The following is a 20840-nucleotide window of genomic DNA, read 5'->3' as shown; positions in this document are numbered from 1 at the left end:
GATATCTGTTTTACAGATCTGTTGAATTCATTCGAAAAATGCTGGTTGTACTCCCCCACCCACCTAGGGTTGGCTCTGGGGTCAAATAGCAAAGACTAATCTCCCCTTGGACTCGAGAATTTCCTGAATGTAATAAAGATAAGATGAAAACTGCATGCGTGCGTGTGTTTTCAACAACAGCCGTATCGCGTTGGATAGAATTAATCGATAGCTTTTATCGATTGGCCAGGTTCTTTAAGGTCAAAGCACTTGAGGTGTGCATGCCGTGTGGTGAAGTTGTCAGAACGCAGAGCTCAGTCGATATAAGGCACGTGATCTGACCTACATTGCACAAAATGGCGCCGAAGAGGACGTCGAAAGCTTCAACGCACCGACGAAGGAGAGACGAAGAAATGGAGAGATTGAAGGACGAGTTGGAACACGAAAGGAGATACAGGTAGGTATTGTTAAGGGTAGTAAATAGAGCTTAGGAATGATTGTTAAATGTTCCAAACAATGGCAGGACACTTTCGTCATGACTCACAAGCGTGCAGGGCGTGCACAGCTCTAAGCGTTTCGGGGGAGCGATTTTACAATACCGGGAATTCCTCCATTTTGTTTGAAATTCGGCATAGTCACTAAATTAGGGCTCCTAATCACGAATCTGAAGTTAAAATTTGGCGCTCACGTGTCAAACTTGCAAAATAAGAGGGTCAGTCATCGCAACCGACAATGCACAATTGCTCATTATTTATCGCAAAATTTTCAGTTTCGAATACTTAAAGAACGAAATATATATATATTCCTGATATTACTACGACCCTAAAATTGAACTATGTTTCCTAACCTAACCACGCGCCAATGGTTCGTGGGGCTAGCGCCAATGGTCCGTGGGCCTAGCCATAATTCAGGAATTTCTATACGTGAGCGCCAAATTTTAAGTGCAGATTCGTGATTAGGAGACCCAAATTAGTAAGTATCCGAAATTTCAAACAAATTGGAGAAATTCCCTGTATTGTTAAATTATACCACGACAAGTTACGCTGAATATCAAAAATCAAGTCAAATCCAAACAGTTCTAATTACGAAAACTTACTACCTGAGCACGAATTATATTACTTGGATATGTTGTGCCCTATACTCCGTTCCGGGAATCTTTGGAGCAAGACCGCACATAGCGGCAGAGAAGGTGGGGGTGGCGAGCGGGGAGTGAGCAGAGCGAAGCATGGTAAATGCAGTGCCCACTCCATGCAAGCCCATTCCCTCTCACGTGTTCGTTGATGGAGCCGTTTCGCGTCATTACGTGCGCACAGGCTTGTTTTCATCTCTTGTTCCAAAGATAGCTCGGACAGAGTATAGTTGCTTGATTGATTGATTGAGTTGGTATTTTAAGTCCGCTATTTGCACAGTAAGGCTAATTGGTACTGGACCTACAGTTTAAAATGGTATCCGAACCAGTATGTGCCTCCACTGGGTATCGAACCCTTGATTACAAAGCGAGAGTATGGTTGCGAGCACATTTTTCTATCTTGGGACCTACAACTTCCTCTCTCACTTCCTGAGTATTTTTAATTAAATTTTAAAAGATCTCTGTTCCAGACTTGAGACTGGTGAATGTCTTATAGCTAGGTCAGTGATTTAAAAGTTGCAGTTCAAATTGAAGCTTGTCGGAACATACGGAAAATCCGACATGATTACAGTCGATCCTAAGAATCATGTCATTAGACTTTTCTTCATAATCCTTCAAGCTTATTCTGTCACTCTCGGAAGTGGTTTATCTATGTCATTGTTGAATTTGTGGTTCCATCCCTCCACGGCATTATTACTTGAAGCAATTCTACATTTATGTATGTAGTAAGGGGTTTTTGAACAAAGCACCAGACCTTCCTTTCTCTGCCTCGATGATTTCAATTTTTAGAACAACTGCACTAGCAAACCATTAACACACAAATGAAAGTGCATTACGTTAACGTGCGGAAAGGGTTAAATGATCGGTGTTCGCAATTAGGACATGGAATTATCATTCTATGTACAGCGTGTCCATAAATATACTGTCATACTTTAAAGTGGTATTACGTCGCTTTGGATAATCGTATTTAAATGAAATTGGTGACATTTGAAAGAAAAACTCAAATATTTTATTTTACAACTTATAGACATTGAATGTGGCCCCCACGAGTGGCCCTGCAGACATCAAGGCGATATTCCCATTCATGCCACACACGCTCCAACATATCCACAGGGATGGACTGGATTCCAGAAGTGATGCGAATTTGCAGTTCTTGCAGGTTTTGAGGCAATGGGAGTACATAGACACAATCTTTTATGTAACCCCATAAAAAAAAGTCACAGACCGACAAGTCAGGTGACCTCGGCGGCCAATTGTAGAAGACATTATCATCATTTCCGGCACGTCCAATCCATCTTCCTGGAAGCTGCTCATTCCGATGTTTGCCAGTGAGGAGGTGCCCCATCTTGTTGAAAAATGAATTCATTGCCTTCATTTTCTTCCAATTGTGGAAATAACCATTCAGTGAGCATGTCAAGATAAGCTGGGCCTTTCACAGTGGCCTCTCGAAAGAAAAATTTGCCATAGACTTGACGTTTCGATACGGCACAAAAGACATTCACTTTAGGGGAGTCTCTTTCAACTTCCAAAATTGCATGTGGATTCTCACTCCCCCAAATCCTTACATTATGTCTGTTCACTTTTCCACCAACGTGGAATGTTGCCTCATCACTGAAAATTATTTTTCCTGACAGATTTACGTTATCCTCCATTAGTATCATAAAATGTTCAGAGAAATCTAACCGTTTTACAGGGTCATCAGGTTTCAACTTGTGCACTAATTGCAGTTTGTAGGGGTGAAACTTCAGTCGCGTACGCAGGATCTTAGATACGGTGGATTTAGGGATGTTCAACTGCTGACTAGCTCTACGTACATACTTCTTAGGACTACGAACAAATGCCTCCCGCACTTGTTCCACAATTCCCGCATTGACAAATGGTCTCCCTGAATGGCCTTTCCTTTGATGACATATGCAGCCACGATCCACAAAATCCCGGTACCACTTCAAAATTGACGTGTGTGAAGGAGACTGATTTTGAAACCTTCGCCTATAAGCACGCTGAACTTTCACCAAACTCTGCGTGGAATGATATTCTAAAACACACCAACTACGTTCTTGTGGGGTCGCCATAACCACTTAAATCTGCACGCTGAACCTTCACCAAACTCTGCGTGGAATGATAAAACACACCAACACGTTCACCAAACTCTGCGTGTAATGATATTTTAAAACACACCAACTACGTTCTTAAATCTTCTGTAATAACAACACAATTTTAAAGGAAAACATTCACATGTAACCTGCCTGCCTGCTAAATATCCAACAATGAACCCGCATCGTCCATTGTTGTCAGGAGTGAATTTATTTCAGTTTCTATGTTTGATCTCGTTCATTGTTGTCCATAGCTAATATTGGTGTCCATTGCTGACATGCACAAAAATATTTGAGTTTTTCTTTCAAATGTCACCAATTTCATTTAAATACGATTATCCAAAGCGACGTAATACCACTTTAAAGTATGACAGTATATTTATGGACACGCTGTATTTTACGTGTTTGCAAGTAGGACCATTCAGGCACTGTTCACAATGAGGACTATTTGCAATTAGGATACAACCGATAAAACGAGCTAAAGTGAATATAATCGCAGCTCTGTCATAGAGTTCTGAAATGTTTACGCAAAAATAGAAAATTCTGAAAATTTCTTAATGGATTTGAAAAAAGATTTGTTTTCCTAGGTGATCTAGGTTCGATAACCTGTGGGGATACATAGTGGTTCGGATCCCACTTTAAACCGTAGGTGCAGTCCCGATTAGCCTATATGAGCATAAAGTGGACTTAAAACAAATAACATTTTTATTTCTGAACAAAAGTATTAACAATACTAAAACTATACTATACGTCTTTTCTACTCTCACGGCGGGCGTCCTACATGCTGGTAAAAGTGGGGAACGGGGAAGCGACCAATCCAGCGCCATAAGAAACTCAGTAGCCTGTAGAACGAGGAGAGCGCAGCACCTCCTCCCCTCGACGGCGTAACTCTCGGCGCCACCACTGTTGTCTGGCTGGTGTGCGGCGTATTCGCCGCTACCCACTTCCCTTGCAAACATGAGGGCCGCCCGCCGTAAGAGTAGAAAAAACATAACTGCAACAGACCTCTCTGGTGGCCTCCGTGGCAGACTGGTTACGTATGTACGTACATTCCTGTTCAGATAAAGAGGCACATTTTTATAAATTTGGACAGTTGAACTATATGGCACCTTATATGAACAGGAGTATACAATATTCAACACGAAAATATCATTGTTACTTTTTAACGTCTTGCTTAATCGCGACGATGAAAATGAACGATGAAAATGAACTATTCGATCCCATAGACCTTTGACGAAACAGTCTATCACAAAGGTCGGTTTATATGAAGAAAGAAGTAAGGTTAATGAAGCTCATTAGGACAGCCCACCAAATTCTCAGACAATTGCCGTCCTGTACTATCAAAGACATTCCCCCATAATTTTTATGCATGTAAAAAGTTGATAATGTAAATTCGTCAAAATCCAAAGGAAACTTAAAATCAGATTGCGTGTGCTAGTTAGGCAATTTATAAATGTACCTGCGTTTTCCCATAGGATAATTAGTGACCGAGATACATAAATAAATGCCAACGTACGACAAGTAGAACACACAAGTAGAATATGTGCGTCGAGCATTAAACTCGGAATGTAATTAGTGAAGAAAGGTGAAAATTCTACGATTTTTGTGAGCGTGCAGACAATTTAAATGGGCAATCTGTCTTCTGCAATTTCGGCCTTGCTTACCGTCAGGATTTTGTCCTTCAGATTTCTCCCCTCCCCTTCTTAGTTTCCTGCTATTTTGAGCTGCTCCCGCAAAAAGAGGGTAAGATCCAACCTAATTATAGTAATTCGTTATATTTCTGTATGTTTTCCCTCGTTACAGGCTGCCTTCTATTTCTTTTCCGCATAAATTTTTTATTGTGGTGGTCGAAGGTCCAGCGTCTACTTTTGCTATTTTGTGATTGTCTCTTTGTCTGTCTGTCGGTCCGAAGGACAGTCAGACTGTTTCCGGACGCATATGTTCACGGAAGATAAAAATATTTGTTAATATTTGTGTCCACTGAGAAGCCTCTTGTTCTAATAAATGTAAAGGAGCTTTCATACCGAAGCGACACGTGCCACTCGATATCGATCCTTCAGATAAAAATGCAACCTCTCGTACCAAGGTGCGACGACAAGCTGTACGTGTCGCTTGTCGCTTGCGTGTCGCTCGGACAACGCGACACTTCCTTCTCGAATTTGCCGCTTTTAATTTCTCTCAGACGAAGTTTGAACCTTCTCAGTGAATTATCATCCATGATGGGATATGAGGCAGTGTTTTAACTAATGTTTTTAGCTTTGTGAGAACAGCGGGCCTTCTCCGCTCTCTCTGAGGATTTCTTAGTATGTCCTTACCTTTTGAATGTGTCTTGTATTGTTCCTTTACAAAATGCAATTTTAAGGTTTTTACAACCCTTTTTTAACACTCGGGTAAAGATTTTAGTTAAGGGCATTTTTCCTCACACACATTGAAGGATGTAGAATGGCCATATGTGTCGACACACCCCAAAATTTTAACTCATTCATTCATTCAATAATGTGCATCCTGTGGCTTCGGTCAGTTGGTCACAAGTGCGTGATGGCCTCCCCGATGGCGCAGTGGTAGCGTCGTCGCCTTATAATCAAGGGGTCCCGGGTTCGATACCCGGTGGAGGCACAAGTGGTTCGGATCCCATTTTAAACTGTAGGTCCAGTTCCGATTAGCCTTTCTGTGCATAAAGTGGACTTAAAAAACCAAATCAATCACCAAACAAGAGCGTGATTTCTTATAGGTTGAAGGGACCCGCGTCGCCTGACGCTTTAGTCTGAAGATAATTCACAAGTGAGGATTCAAACTGCTTACATCTTACGATTTCGATTACCTAGATATTTCGTGCAGAATTCCATGTTGCTACGATCAAAGATCTATTGTTAAAAACCCAAAATGTTGTTATACCACTACCAGGATATGACAGACTATTATCTACCAAGTTTTATGGAGAATGCAATCACGCTAGTCCTGCAAACTACCCCCCTTTTTCCCCATTGTGCGTGTGTATTTCTGAATACAGAGAGAGAGAGAGGAAGAAGCGGTATTAGTGTTTGATTTACATAACGCCTGCGTAAATAATACCAGCCAAGGTATATACGTATACTTCCAATTTCTGTTACCCTTCTACCTTTCGAGATTTTATTTTTCGATTTATCACGGAATTTCCGGCAAACAAGTGGATCGTTACAAAATAAACTTCTGATAATTCTTGTGAAAAATCTCTCGCCTCATACTGTTTGGAAAATGTATCCTAGCAACCGAAGAAAGTCCTTGGATAGCAAGCACCAGCAGATGAATATGGGTTCAGCTTGACACACTTATTGATTAGCGTTAACAATCTGTACAATCTGTTAAAGACTATATCGTTTTGGTGTTTTTGGCCATTTTACGTCGCTTCTATACTCTCGGGGTTAACCACGACGACGATAAATGGCGAATTGATGAGGTGACAAACTCGATGAAACCTCCTTGACTTAACAAGAAACAGAACCCTGACTTTTGACTTCACAGTTCGCTAATTAGCCTTTACTCTGCCGAGGGGGGTCGTCAGAAAGTAACCCCGGTTTCGCCGAGGCCTTTTGGCGCGAATTTTAAATTCGTACACTTATTTGACAAAAAATGTTATAACTAATGTTATAACTCGTAGACTATTTGGCCAATCTACTTCGGGTAACTTTTGTTTTTCAGCTAGAACATCAGGGCATGCAGCCATGCAGAAATCAAAACGCCAAATCCAATAAGAGGGGTTGGGTGGGGCGCGGCCCCCAACTTTCAATGAAAAAAATCATAAAAATGGAGAGTTTGTTTCACATATTCGATAATGTAATGCACCCAGGAACATGAAATGACTTTCATTCGGTTGAGAAAGGACCATTCTTTGAAAATATGGCTAAAGTTTGCGTCCCCTTCCCAAAATAGCAGGGGAAGAGGGGGCAAACTCACAATTTTTATGATTTTTTCATTGAAAGTTTGAGGCCGCGGTCCACCCAACCTCTCCTATTAGCTTTGGCGTTTTGATTTCTGTACGGTTGCATGCCCTGATGTTTTAGCTACAAAACAAATGTTACCCAAAGTAGATTGGTCAAATAGTCTACGAGTAATAACATTGTTTGTCAAATTAGTGTACGAATTTAAAATTCGCGCCAACTTCCATACGTAACTTTGGAGTCGGGGGGGCGGAGGGGTTGCATCCACATGACGTGCCAAAGCTTCGTTTTACCCACTGTAAGTATTTCCAACCTAACAGAAAGATATCAAGATAAAAAAAACAGGAATTTGTAATCAGCTGCATGGTCGATTTTTGAACCAAATTACAAGTAGGAAAAATCGACCAAAATACGAGTAAAGGTCAAACTTACCACTCCGTCAGGAAGGTTGACCTGTTTTATGACGAAAGAAATCTACAAATTTCCGATTTATTCTATTCTCTGAGATCGCCTTAAATCATGCGAGTCGTTTATCCGTTCTCTCTTATCCATCATAGAATATTCTGCGTTTCGATTTTCATTTCAATTTATTTCCAATGGTGGATAATACCAAATCACTGCATTATAGAATTGAAATATTAGAAATTCCTTGAAATTAACAAGCAGTATGAGAAATTACAAGCGGCATAAAGATATACCTTAAAGTAGAAAGTAGTAGGCCTAAAAGTAAATTATGGATATTAACACTGAGAAATATGATTTAGTATACTTGATAAGATACGTGAAAGAACAAAAAAGTGGCCTACACATATTTGGAACATGTCTCACCATATTTCTGGCTATGTTTTGAAGTATTTTTCCAGTTATATTCTGGAGTGCGGCAGTTCCTCTATTTCGTGTGGGTTGCTTCTGTACACTCTAAGGTTTGGACTTGTTTTATTAGGAGATCCGGCAGATCAGAATCCTTTAGAAATTATTATGTTTGCATGAAACGTAGCCATAGTGATCGTGGCAAGATGTGCTGTCTTGCTGGAATCAACATTCACACGTTCGTCTCCTCTTTCAGTATGAATACAAACTGTAGGACTAATTGTAAATGTGCATTTACATCCACTTTACTTTCAAAAACCTCCCAATTATTCTAGACACAGCGCACCATTCTTCCGGAACATGTACTGCGTGCAGAGGTTTTTTTTATGAACGATTGCGAGTTGTCAGCATACCATAAGCGGTAGATAATGGATAGTTAGGAACCAGAATTAGCCTTAATTGTACTGTACCTCTGTTGACATTTCACAAAAGAGTCTTGAAATAATGTTCCACAAAAACCGATGCGTTCCTCAATATATAAACGCATTATAAGCATACTTTACAAGATATCATCGCAAGCCATATACCTAATCCACCAGTAACAACTGGTTTCTAGCAGTTCATACTCTGCTAACAACAACTCGTACCATCTGGCGTAAACAAAGCACAGATTCCCGGAACTTGGAATTAATAACACAGGTCAGCAAAGAAAAAGTTGTTGAGACCTTTTTCACATCCAATAACTGATTTCGCATCTTCAAGATGTATGGATTACAGAAAAGACTGCCGTTTTGCTGAATCACGTCAGGTCTCTTAAAAATGACACGTAATATGTAAATGTTTGAACTTGTAATTCTGTAATACAAGTGAACCATACAACAAACATAATATACTAAACAGTGATGAAATACACATTGCATTGTATTGTGTCCTTAGTATAGATATACAGAGCATTCCCTGACATTCGCTACGAGTCTCGGCGGCAAGTGGCCCGGCGTCAGTACACGAAATTCATTAAACACATTTCACATTGCCTATTGTAACAAATAGAAAAGCACGAGAACCACTAATGATCACGTACATATTCTCTTAATAGAACTTGGGTGAAAACATTTTTCGACATGTTCTCTTCTGTACAGTAACAGGATCATCACGCTTCATAAAACAAACAGTAGTCAGCCATCATTGATGTATTCCAGAATCCCTAGTACCACCATTCCATTTTCCATTTTCGTTGTACTTAACTTTTTATTGTAGCCGCTCAAGATTGCCATATGCCTTATTCAGATAGACAGAATGAGCAACTAGAAAGAATGTTACCATTATGTAGCAACACACCTTTTGAACTTCTCTTGCATTAATCAATGAAGAGCCTCTATTCATCTCTGTTATATTGTTCTAACTTATTTATGAGGTTTGGAATGTGTATGCAGTAGACATAAGAGCTATCCTAGGTAAAATACTGTTCTAGTTCTTTCTCGCGAAATCTATTAACTGTTACATATGTTCCTGAAGCTAGCAGGTTCTTCCTTCAGCCTTGAAGCCACAAGTTCTGCAGCATCCATTGGGAGATTTAAATCTTTGGCCAAATCATCGAGTTCATTTTGTGTGAAAGTTTGGGGTGTGCGTTGTGTGCCTGCCCAGATGTGTGTTATCTTCAGATGACTCGACTGCATAGGTGTAGTTAGGTAGGGGCTAGAGGGTGCTAAGCCCCCCCCCAGAACGGGACACTACCTCCCCCCACCACCGCATGGGACATATTCATAAAAATAATTAAGAGAGAGAAACTGCGCAAAAAACTATAAAATTAATCATGAAATTTTCAAATGTTATTGCTGTGGCGTGTCAGTCACACATAAGAAGAGAAGTTCAAATTATGTTTGATACAGAATACAACGGAAGGTAGGTTCAGGGTGCGATTTACAGGGGGCAAGAGGGTTTTCACACCCTTTCTGTCTTGAGTCATTCCACTTTCTGGTTATGTGGTCATGAGAGACAGACACATCCCAATCAAAGCTAATTTTCCCACCCATTGTGAATGTAAACTGTATTATTTAACTGTACTCAAAGAAAATATATTATATATTATTTCTCTTGATATTCCATCGTGAAGTGCATGCAGACTTGAATAGAATAGCAGTTTTTTTTGGGGGGGATACGTTTGAATGTCACGTTAATGTAAATGTTTCGCGATCGTGAAGAAGCAATTTAAGTTAGTCGCGCGTAATCGTTTCATTAATTGGTTATCACTACAGTTCTTTAGTGGAATCACTTACGTTTTCACTTTGTGGGGATGAAAACATGAATAATGTTAGCCCCAATTAGCCTCTCACCCCCAAGTAGTCTGAGGAAACTCCGCCTATGCTCGACTGGTGTAGAACTTGATTCAGATTGCACTATCGCAAGGTTTTTCGAAGTATTCGGTGCAAGAACATCAGAGCCATGTGGTATACGCCTTCTAGCACAATCCAAGTCCAGATAAAACATTTTTTTTTGTTTTAGCCTTTTCCGTTGCACATACAAAAATTACTGAGTGATTGTAGACTTTCACATCAATATTTGTATTGAAATTTCATTGAGATATTGTGTATTTTGTAATCTTATTATTAAATAGACATATGTAAATATTTAAAAAATTGGTCTGTGATAGGACAAGACTGGGGTCATTTTTGGATTCAGGTACACAACGTACTAATAAAACAAGCACCACAATCAAAAAAGGAAAATTCGTGTTGACCTATGTAATTAAACAATATTCATAATTTCGTTGACGTTCTTAGGCTGAACACCCTATAATTTCTCTATCACATGTTATGAATTATTATTATTATAAATGTATGCTCTAAAGATTAAAATTTACAAGTTTGTCACAGAAAACTAATCCTATTGAGTTTTGAAATTTTGAAGGAAGTTATCTGATTTTTTATCAATTTCAGGGACACCATCATGTGGTCGAATACGGAACTAGAAAGATCAATCAAGGAATTAGAAGACGAACTGAAGGAGCTAAATAAGAATGATCTAGAAGGTGTGTATATATCATTCCATATAACTTTCTTAGACATAATAAATGAAGCGTAGTAATAATAATAGTCTAATTATAATGTTACTGAAATTTCTCTACTGAGGCAATATTTCGCTAAAACGAAGTTGCTAGTACTTTATTTATTATATTTGCTGTTATATAATAGGTTAATAATAGTTATTAAACATGTGAACTTAAAATATATTACTCTTATACATATGTATTCTTAAGTCAATGATATGAATCCATTTTTTTTTACACTTTCATCATAATAATGATTATAGCTTTTATAAGAAATATATGTACCAGAAAATTAATAACATTATGCTTTGCTGAATATAATGAAGTCAAAGCATGCTCCATCTAGTTTTATTACAACAAGATTTAGTGTGAACACCTAAGCCTTTTTTTATTCTCTGTTGCAAATTATTTTTGTAATCTATGTACGGTACTACACAGCATTATACTACGCAAAAAAAAATAATGTCCATCTATACCTTGGGATTCACTGGGAAATAAACGATGAATTTGCTGGATTCACACATACAAATCAGGTATTACACATAAATCTGTCCGCAGAAGCTAAAAAAAATAATGTAGCCAGAGGGGTTGCAGCATTCAGAGGGAGTGAATTCCCAATCACCCCCCCCCCCAACACCCACATAATCATAAATTGGCAGTAGCAAGTCAAATAAATGAGATAAAAAGAAAAAAATCAGTCTTAGTGGAACGTATCCTATAACTTTGGTGTGTTGCTAATAAGTAGCTATAGTACGAGTTATTTGAAATTAGAAGTCTGAACTAAGGTGTAATCTTGTGGTCGTCTAACAAACAGGCATATATTACTGTAGAAATCAATAAGAAACGATTTATTAATTTTGTTATTTTACTTCGCTTTTCTGCCACTTCTGGCTAATCGCGAAGATGAAATTGATGAAGGGAAACTTGCAGAGAACACCTATGCCCAGGCCTGGATTCGAACTCGGGACCCCTGGGATCGTAGCGCAAAAGTCGGAGTTGAATAAACGAATTCGCAAATTCCCAACTTTGGTGAAGTCTGTGGGCCACTGAATGACTGTCAAAGGTTTTGCCCAGGTGTTGAATTCAACCCCGAGAACTAGTTAGGCCCAAAGAGCTGGTTAGGCCCTAGTGTGTTCCCAAAGTGTGTTCCGCTAAATGTCACTAAAATGGCACTTGTTATGATATGATATCCTTGTTCCAAATGAATCCACGACTTTTACGACACCGTCGTATGCGACACCAGCATTTCTGCCGTCATATGCGACACTGTATGGAAAATATATTCAATGACAGTTGCGACAACGTCATCTGCGACACAAAGTGTAAATAGCTTCCCGTCACACTTTGTCCAGGCTTAGGACTGGCAGCATCATGGAAGCTGGTGTGTTTAAAAGCTGGATGCATTTATCCTTTGCCAATGACTGATTTTTTAGATCCCTTGTTAGTATAGGAGCAGACTGCAATCCCTTGTCAATGTAGATGTATAGAATGCGTCGTTTCTCTTGTAGTTGAACCAACATCTTACTATTTTCATTCTAATTTCTGAACGTACGCCATTCTCCCAAAAATGCGCTTAAGATCTCTATGCATTTCATAGTCGGCAAACGCTCTTTGTATTCTCTCATCTAATGTAATGTACTGACGTCGTCCAGTGGCGTACGCAAGGGGGGTGTTACGGGGTTTAAACCCCCCCCCCCCTTGAGCTTGTGAAAAAAAAATGGCCAATTTTTCAGTCAAACATCTGGGACAATAATATTACTATTACTACTTCTACTACTACTACTACTACTACTAATAATAATAATAATAATTTGAATTTGTAATGATCCTAAGAGATCATACCCCTTAGTAACACTAATGTTTATTTACTCGGTGTATATGTAACCATTGTTATTAGGTTCAAAGTTATTTTATTTACTTGTTCAATGTTACATGTGTTAATACCTGCTTTGATAATTGTGTTTATCAATAGTGATTATTATTCTCTTAATAAGGCCCTGCGTGGTCGCAAAGAATATGTATTATTTATGTGATAATTGTATATTAACGTTTAGCACACGTTTAATATTATAACATGTATTAATCGTTTGTGCCTTGAGCACGTAGTTCAATCGTCTTCCGTAGAGATCGCCTTGCCTGCTTTAGCACGGTTCCACGTAGTTCGCGTGAACGGCGCTAGAGGCGCTACCTGAACCGAGGCTATATAACCAGCCGCGGAGCAGATTTTCTTCAGTTGGCTTTCAGGTCGGCTCACGATAAGATCTCTCTTACCAACTGACCCGGAAGAAAGGAGCACTCCGCTCTTGCGAGAGACCAAGCTTCTTAAAGAAGGAAGGAAGGAAGGTGCACTCCGCTCTTGCGAGAGGCCAAGCACCTGAGAAAAGCCGCACTCCGCCTTCCAGCGAGAGAGGTTGAACTCTGCCTTTGGCAAGAGATACCCACTCCACTTTCGAGTGAGAGATACCCACTCCGCTTATTGGCGAGAGAGAAAAACTCCACTTTCGAGTGAGAGATCCCGCTCCGCTTGTTGCGAGAGGTTTCCTCCCCCTATCAACCTGCGGTACCCCGCCAGGGTAGAGTGGCGTGGGGTTTCTAGGCAACCGCCCAGAAGGTAAATTACGGGTCAGTAAAATACTACGGTTATCATGAGTGTGACCCTAATAGATGCCCCTTTGTTCCCCGAAAGCCAACAGTTCCCTGTAAAAGCCTGCAGCTATAGAAGTCGGCGCTAGCAAAGGACTGCACTTCCTGAACGTTTGTTGGAGCTAAGGATACGACCCCAGAGGACAGCAGCAGCAGTGTATCTGTTCCCAGTTTACGGCAGTTTGCAGAAGCCATTCTCCCCCCCATTGTGTGGCAATATATTGGCCAAGTGAGTGTAATATCCTACACGGGCGTGTGCTAAACTTACAACGTTTATAGTTGCATAAGTGTATCCAGCTACGTTCATTAAACTTTCTCTAACGTTGGACTGTGTACTTATTCCCGAACCCTGAGTGAAATAGAGTCTCATGCCACCGCTGGAGAAAAGGTTAGCATAATGGGTAAAACTTTGCAGAGCGTATGGTGCTACTGATTGGTCGTGGCCAAGTTAATAGACTTCCATCCAGCTGACGTGCTCGTGTAGGTGTAGTAGGCACCCTTTCTCGAGCAGGACGTTGCAAAGTTAATTGGCATCCCAACGTGGGGCTCGATTGTGCACAACGTGGGGCCCGAGGTGAATATTCCCGAACTGTTAACATTACTGGCAAGTGCAACACTAGGGTGAACTGTTATCGGAAATACTGGTGGTGGTGTTAAACAGCTGGAAGCACCCTTTCAAAGTATTTTGCCGCTTTTAAAGTGGAGAACTTACGTGAAACCATGGACAGTGATAAAGCAGGGAAGACCCTACGAAGCAGATCTAAGAAGACAATGGAGGTAGATACTGAATTTGCTTGCTGTAGGAACCAGGGAGAGCGAAAAGACTCTTTCCAGTGTAGCCAGTGTCATAAAAATTTCCATTGGCACTGTGAAGGTAAAGAGATAACTGAAGGTGAACTTTTGTGTCAGACGTGTTTGTCAATACCTGCCTTAACCTCAGATCCAGAGCCAAGTTTCTCTGCTCAGACTCCTGTAGCTCAAGGTTTACTAGACTGGTTGATGAAGGATAAAGAGGAAAGAAAACAAGAGCTGCATGAGCTTAAAACTATAATTCAGATTCAGGAAGAGAAAAGAGAACTTGAGAAGCGAGAATTTGAAGAGAAAAGAGAACTTGAAAAAAAAGAGTCGGAAGCTAGAAGACAAGAAGACTTGGAGATGTTTCAGAAATTAGTTGAAAGTCTAGAAGAAAAGAGAAATAAAGAGAAGGAGGAAGAAGATAAAAAGCGTAGAGGAGAATTACAGGAGGAAATGGGGAAGATAACTGTAAAGTTAAAAGAATATGTTAGTGAAGCTGTAGAACCTTTAAGATCTTGGCAAAGTGAAATCATTAAACAAATGGGTTCTTACTTGGAACTGGCCCAAGCTTTAGCTGAGAGAGAAAAGAATAGTGAACTTCATGAGGAGAAGGTGAGAAATATTGAAAACACAGTAGAGTCCATTCAAGCTTCTGTTCAAGTGTTAAATGACAGAACTGAAGTCATGGAAAGAGAAGTCCAAAAACAGCATGAAGTTATTGAGGTTGCCGCTTCCGCTCTTCGGGATGAAGTTGAGAGGACAACTGTAGATAAGATTAAAAATCTTCAAGTACAAAATCAGAAACTGGAAGTAAGCTTAAGGCGGGAATTACAAGAACAAACTGGGCTATTTGTTAGAAGAGTGGACGACTTGCAGGTGCAGTTCCAAAATTTAAAAATTCAACCTGAGCTTACTCATGGGATAAGTTCTCCTATAGTGACTCCAGATAGAAGCTTAAATCCCGAAGCAGAATCTTTTGAATTTCCAGCTACAGTGCGAAACCCCTTCTGTGTTACAGATAAAGACCGACTAGAACGGAGAAAGAGACCTCGTGATGGTGATAGTTCAGATGAATTCCCTCCAAGGCGAAAGTCGTACTTTAAGATGCCCAGAATGGCAGATATCGCTCATATACCTAAATTTAAAGGCGATATAGAAGCACAATCTGCTGAGAAATATCTCCGAGAGCTCAATGTTAGCTTCGAGCTCATGCAGGTACCAGAACACTATCGGCTTGAATTACTTCCCCGAGTTTTTACTGGAAAGGCAGAACATTGGTTAGCCGGCAACATGGATAACTTTGTTGATTATACAGATTTCTGTGATAGGTTCAGAGAAGAGTTTGCCTCTAAGAAAGCTAAGCAAAGGCAATTGGCGGCTGTCAGAAATCGAAAGTATTCTCGATTGGTGTATGAAAACATGGAGAGCTTTGCTTGGAGTGTTTACGCTGCATACAGGAATCTGGCGGAGAATTTCAGTGAAAGTGAAGTTCTTAACTTAATTATTGGACAATTGTCTTATCGGATGAGAAGCCTTTGTCTAGCCCATGCTCCTAGGACAGTGTATGAACTAACTCAGTTTTTGAAAGACTTTGACATCTACGATGAACCAGAGCCTTGGAAAAACAAAGAGGATTCACGAGTAAAGGAAGTTAATGGAGCTAAAAATTTTAAGGTAAGAAACATCGAATCTAGACCTACTGGAAGGGAAGACACTAATGGTAGGCCTTGGAGATATAATAGAGGGGGTGCACGATATGGTAATACTCGAAATGTTGGTCAGAGAAATGCTTTCCTAAGAAACCGTAACCAAGGTAGGAGGTCACCAGGACCTAGAGAAAATAACCAAAACTCTGATGTTCCTAATTCTACTAGACCAAATCCTCCTCGAAACTTGGAAAGGCCTCCTGAGATAAGAGATGACCTGACATCTGAACAGGAGGAAGCTATTGATACAGCTCGTGAGTTCCATCAGAATCAAAGGTCCCAATATTGTCAAACAAACTAGGACCTTGTCTTCTTGCTACGTTCCCATTTAGGCAAGGGGCTTCGAAGGAGCGACTAATTTCAACTACAAGAGATGTTCAAGAGTTACAAGTTAATTTCCAGTTAACAGAAACAGAAGAAAGTTGGTTACAACAAGAGTTGAAATCTGCACGTGAGTCCAGAACTAAATACAGATCTCCTGTTATTCAGGCCAAACTAATGGACATTTTGGTGAATTGTGTTATTGACACAGGTAGTGAGTGCTCAATCCTTAGTCATTCGGTGTGGACTCAGTTAGTGGAAAAAGTTCCAGGCATACGAATTCAAAAAGTACCAGAGGTAAGGTTAGTTGATTTCTCTGGAAGTCACAGGAAACGAGTTTATGGAAGTCGTAGTGTTGAATTGGAAATTGGTGGAATGAATTTCAGCACAGAAGTGTTTATCCTGAGAGGTTTCGGAACGGACCTTCTATTAGGAATGCCTTTTCTTAAGCAGCATGAAGCTGAGATTAGCTTCAAAGATAATAAAGTTATTTTATACTTCGGAAGGACTCCTGAACATGAAGAGGGAAATCCCTTAAATATAGATATAGTACGCTATGTCCAAAGAATCCAAGAAGAGGATGATGAATGGATGAATAGCCCTGAGGACCTCAAAGAGAAGGTCGAAGCTGTAAATATATTGAATGATTCCCAAAAGCAGGGGTTGTTTGAAGTGTTGCTACGCTATTTAGAGGTATTTTCTGAAAGACCAGGAACGATGGAAACTGCTGAATGTGAAATTATGTTGAAAACTTCTGAACCTGTCCACCGGGCTCCATATCCGGTACCACTTTCCAAGAGAAAGCCTTTGGAAAAAGAATTAAATCTATGGAAGACGTGGAATATCATACACCCTTCCGTCTCTCCCTACCTGAATCCTTTACTGGTTGTCGACAAGCCTGACGGAAGCGTAAGACCGTGTTTAGATTTTCGGCAGCTCAATGCTATCATGATTATACCAAAAAGTTCAGTTCCACCCATTGACGAGAGTCTTCAAAGATTCAAAGGTTCTCGATATTTTACCAGTTTGGACCTGTCCTCTGGATATCTACAAATTCCTTTAAAACCTGAGTGCAGAAAGTATACTGCCTTTTCTTATAAAGGTCGGCAGTACGAATTTTTGAAGATGCCTTATGGCCTGTCTAATGCTGTTTCAACTTTTGTTTCGGTAATGCATAAAGTTTTTGGCCCCGAGACTGAAGAATATCTAACTGTATACATTGATGATCTTCTAATTTTTGATGCAGACTTTCAATCTCATTTGAGGCATATTGAAAAGGTTCTCCATAGATTGGAAGAAGTGGGTCTCAAAGTAAAATTAAGAAAATGTGATTTCGTAAAGGGAAAACTAGTATATCTCGGACATCTCATCTCTGGAGACACAATTAAGGTAGATTCCAAGAAAAACGAAGCCATCCTTAAATTCCCTCAACCTAAATGTAGGAAAGACGTTAGAAAATTTTTGGGATTGGCTAACTGGCGAAGGAAGTTTATTAAAAACTTTTCGGCAAAGACAGAACCACTAGTGAAGCTATTATCCAAGGCTTGTACATGGACTTGGAATCAAGATCAAGAAACAGCTTTTAACCAGCTCAAAGAAGAATTAGTTGGTGCCTCAGCCTTAGCTCAACCTAATCTGAACCAAGAATTTTGCATTCAGAGTGATGCCTCTACTAAAGGTCTTGGTTGCATACTGTTTCAAGAAGAAGGAAGTGAAAAAGCCATCATCCAATATGCTAGCCGAAAGCTAAAGGATAATGAGATGCACTATTCTATTCACGAGTTAGAATGCTTGGCAATATTATTTGGTGTAAATAAATTTGAAATTTATTTAAAAGGAAGACACTTTAAAATCTACACAGATCATAGAGGTCTAATTTGGCTACAAAATTCCAAGAACTGGAACTGTCGCCTTACTAGGTGGTCATTAAAATTACAATCTTACTCTTTCGAAATAATTTACATTAAAGGAAAGGATAATGTAATTCCCGATGTACTCAGTAGGTATCCAGCAGAGGATAACCATATAGAAGAGAATCCCAAGTTTTTTCATGTAAATTACATATGGCAAGAACGAGAAGAGCTAGAGAATGCTGAGAATTGGACCAAAGCACAAGAAACTGATAATTTTTGTCAGCCTATTATTAAGCTTCTAAACCAAAACTCCCAAGAAGACTCTCCTTTAGAGGCCAAGTTGCGAAAATTATACCAAGTTCATGGGAACTTATTGTTCAGAAAGACTTCTGGTGACGAAATTTCGTGGAAATTATGTGTTCCTGAGCAATTTAAAACCAAAGTTATAAAAGACAACCATGATGAGCAAGGACATTTTGGGTTGGGAAAAACTCTTAAAAGGGTTAAACTCCGATATTTTTGGCCAAAGTTAAAGCAAGATATATCTAGGCATATCAGAGACTGTCTTACTTGTGCTAAAACTAAAATGGATAAGTTGGGCATTCTTAAGGAAAAACTCCACATTAGTCAAAAGGAGCCTCATGAACTATTGTCAATTGATTTAATAGGTCAATTACCTATCTCACAAGGTTATCAGTATATACTATCCCTTGTGGATGTAGGTACCAAGTTCGTATCAGTTTATCCATTACGTCGTGGAACTGCCAGAGAAGTAGTAAATGTAATGGAAAAAGGTTTCTTTACACATTTCCCTAAAGTAAAAGCCATCTTATCCGACAGAGGGACTCAGTTTACGTCACACATATGGAAGGAATACCTTGACGGCAAGCAAATCAAATATTTCTTCACTACAGCTTACCACCCCAGTAGTAACTCCATAGAGAGAATGAACCAAGAAATAGTCAGACTGCTTAGACTGTTTTGCCATAGTGAACATCAGCGTTGGTCAAAACATTTAACAGACATTTCATGGTTGCTGAACAATTCTGTGTCAGAAGTTACTGGATATGCTCCTTCGGAATTATTCTTTAACCGACCGGTGCCCAATGAAGTGCTGGACCATTTCACCTGGCCCAATGACGAAGCTGACGCCCAAATTACCAATTGGAACCAAAAGTTATTCCTCGCTAAGACCCGTGAGAGAAGAAAGTGTGAAAAACGCAAGTTTAAAACTAAAGGACATGCCCGGGAATTACGCGAAAATGACTTAGTGTTAGTGAGGAATCACAAGCTTAGCTCTAGAAAGACTAGAACTATGGCTAAGCTTTTCGAGGTGTTCATCGGCCCTTTCATTGCCACTGACCTTCGAAACAACACTGCCTTGCTGGTTCATCCCAAGACGAAGCAAAGTGTGGATCGAGTGAACTTCGATAATCTGCGCCTATTTCAGTGTTCCCCCGGACGGAGAAGTGAAATATTAGGGGAGATCAATGTGTGTTAAGTGTTCAAAAATTTTTCAGAAATTTTGAATTTGAATTAAGAACTTGAACTTAAAATTTCTTCAAAATTTTTCCCCAGGAGAGGGGCATTTGTAATGATCCTAAGAGATCATACCCCTTAGTAACACTAATGTTTATTTACTCGGTGTATATGTAACCATTGTTATTAGGTTCAAAGTTATTTTATTTACTTGTTCAATGTTACATGTGTTAATACCTGCTTTGATAATTGTGTTTATCAATAGTGATTATTATTCTCTTAATAAGGCCCTGCGTGGTCGCAAAGAATATGTATTATTTATGTGATAATTGTATATTAACGTTTAGCACACGTTTAATATTATAACATGTATTAATCGTTTGTGCCTTGAGCACGTAGTTCAATCGTCTTCCGTAGAGATCGCCTTGCCTGCTTTAGCACGGTTCCACGTAGTTCGCGTGAACGGCGCTAGAGGCGCTACCTGAACCGAGGCTATATAACCAGCCGCGGAGCAGATTTTCTTCAGTTGGCTTTCAGGTCGGCTCACGATAAGATCTCTCTTACCAACTGACCCGGAAGAAAGGAGCACTCCGCTCTTGCGAGAGACCAAGCTTCTTAAAGAAGGAAGGAAGGAAGGTGCACTCCGCTCTTGCGAGAGGCCAAGCACCTGAGAAAAGCCGCACTCCGCCTTCCAGCGAGAGAGGTTGAACTCTGCCTTTGGCAAGAGATACCCACTCCACTTTCGAGTGAGAGATACCCACTCCGCTTATTGGCGAGAGAGAAAAACTCCACTTTCGAGTGAGAGATCCCGCTCCGCTTGTTGCGAGAGGTTTCCTCCCCCTATCAACCTGCGGTACCCCGCCAGGGTAGAGTGGCGTGGGGTTTCTAGGCAACCGCCCAGAAGGTAAATTACGGGTCAGTAAAATACTACGGTTATCGTGAGTGTGACCCTAATAGATGCCCCTTTGTTCCCCGAAAGCCAACAGTTCCCTGTAAAAGCCTGCAGCTATAGAAGTCGGCGCTAGCAAAGGACTGCACTTCCTGAACGTTTGTTGGAGCTAAGGATACG

The 20840-nt window shown here is 40.1% G+C and overlaps 1 protein-coding gene across 3 annotated transcripts in view; it reads left to right on the top strand.

Annotated features, from left to right (window-relative positions):
- Positions 1-259: 259 nt before the first annotated feature.
- Positions 260-20840, top strand: part of LOC145986619 (coiled-coil domain-containing protein 169-like) — a 71335-nt gene continuing 50754 nt past the window's right edge. For all 3 annotated transcript variants that reach the window (XM_083120845.1, XM_083120844.1, XM_083120843.1), the window contains exons 1-2: positions 260-436; positions 10865-10956. In XM_083120845.1, the coding sequence (XP_082976971.1) occupies positions 336-436; positions 10865-10956 (193 nt within the window). In that variant the 5' untranslated portion in view covers positions 260-335. The remainder of the gene's footprint in view (positions 437-10864; positions 10957-20840) is intronic.

This window comes from Lepisma saccharinum, chromosome 4 (genome assembly GCF_977018435.1).
Source record: "Lepisma saccharinum chromosome 4, izLepSacc3.1, whole genome shotgun sequence".
NCBI lineage: Eukaryota > Metazoa > Arthropoda > Insecta > Zygentoma > Lepismatidae > Lepisma > Lepisma saccharinum.
The sequence above is the reverse complement of the archived record's forward strand: the minus strand, read 5'-3'. Positions and strand labels throughout refer to the sequence as shown.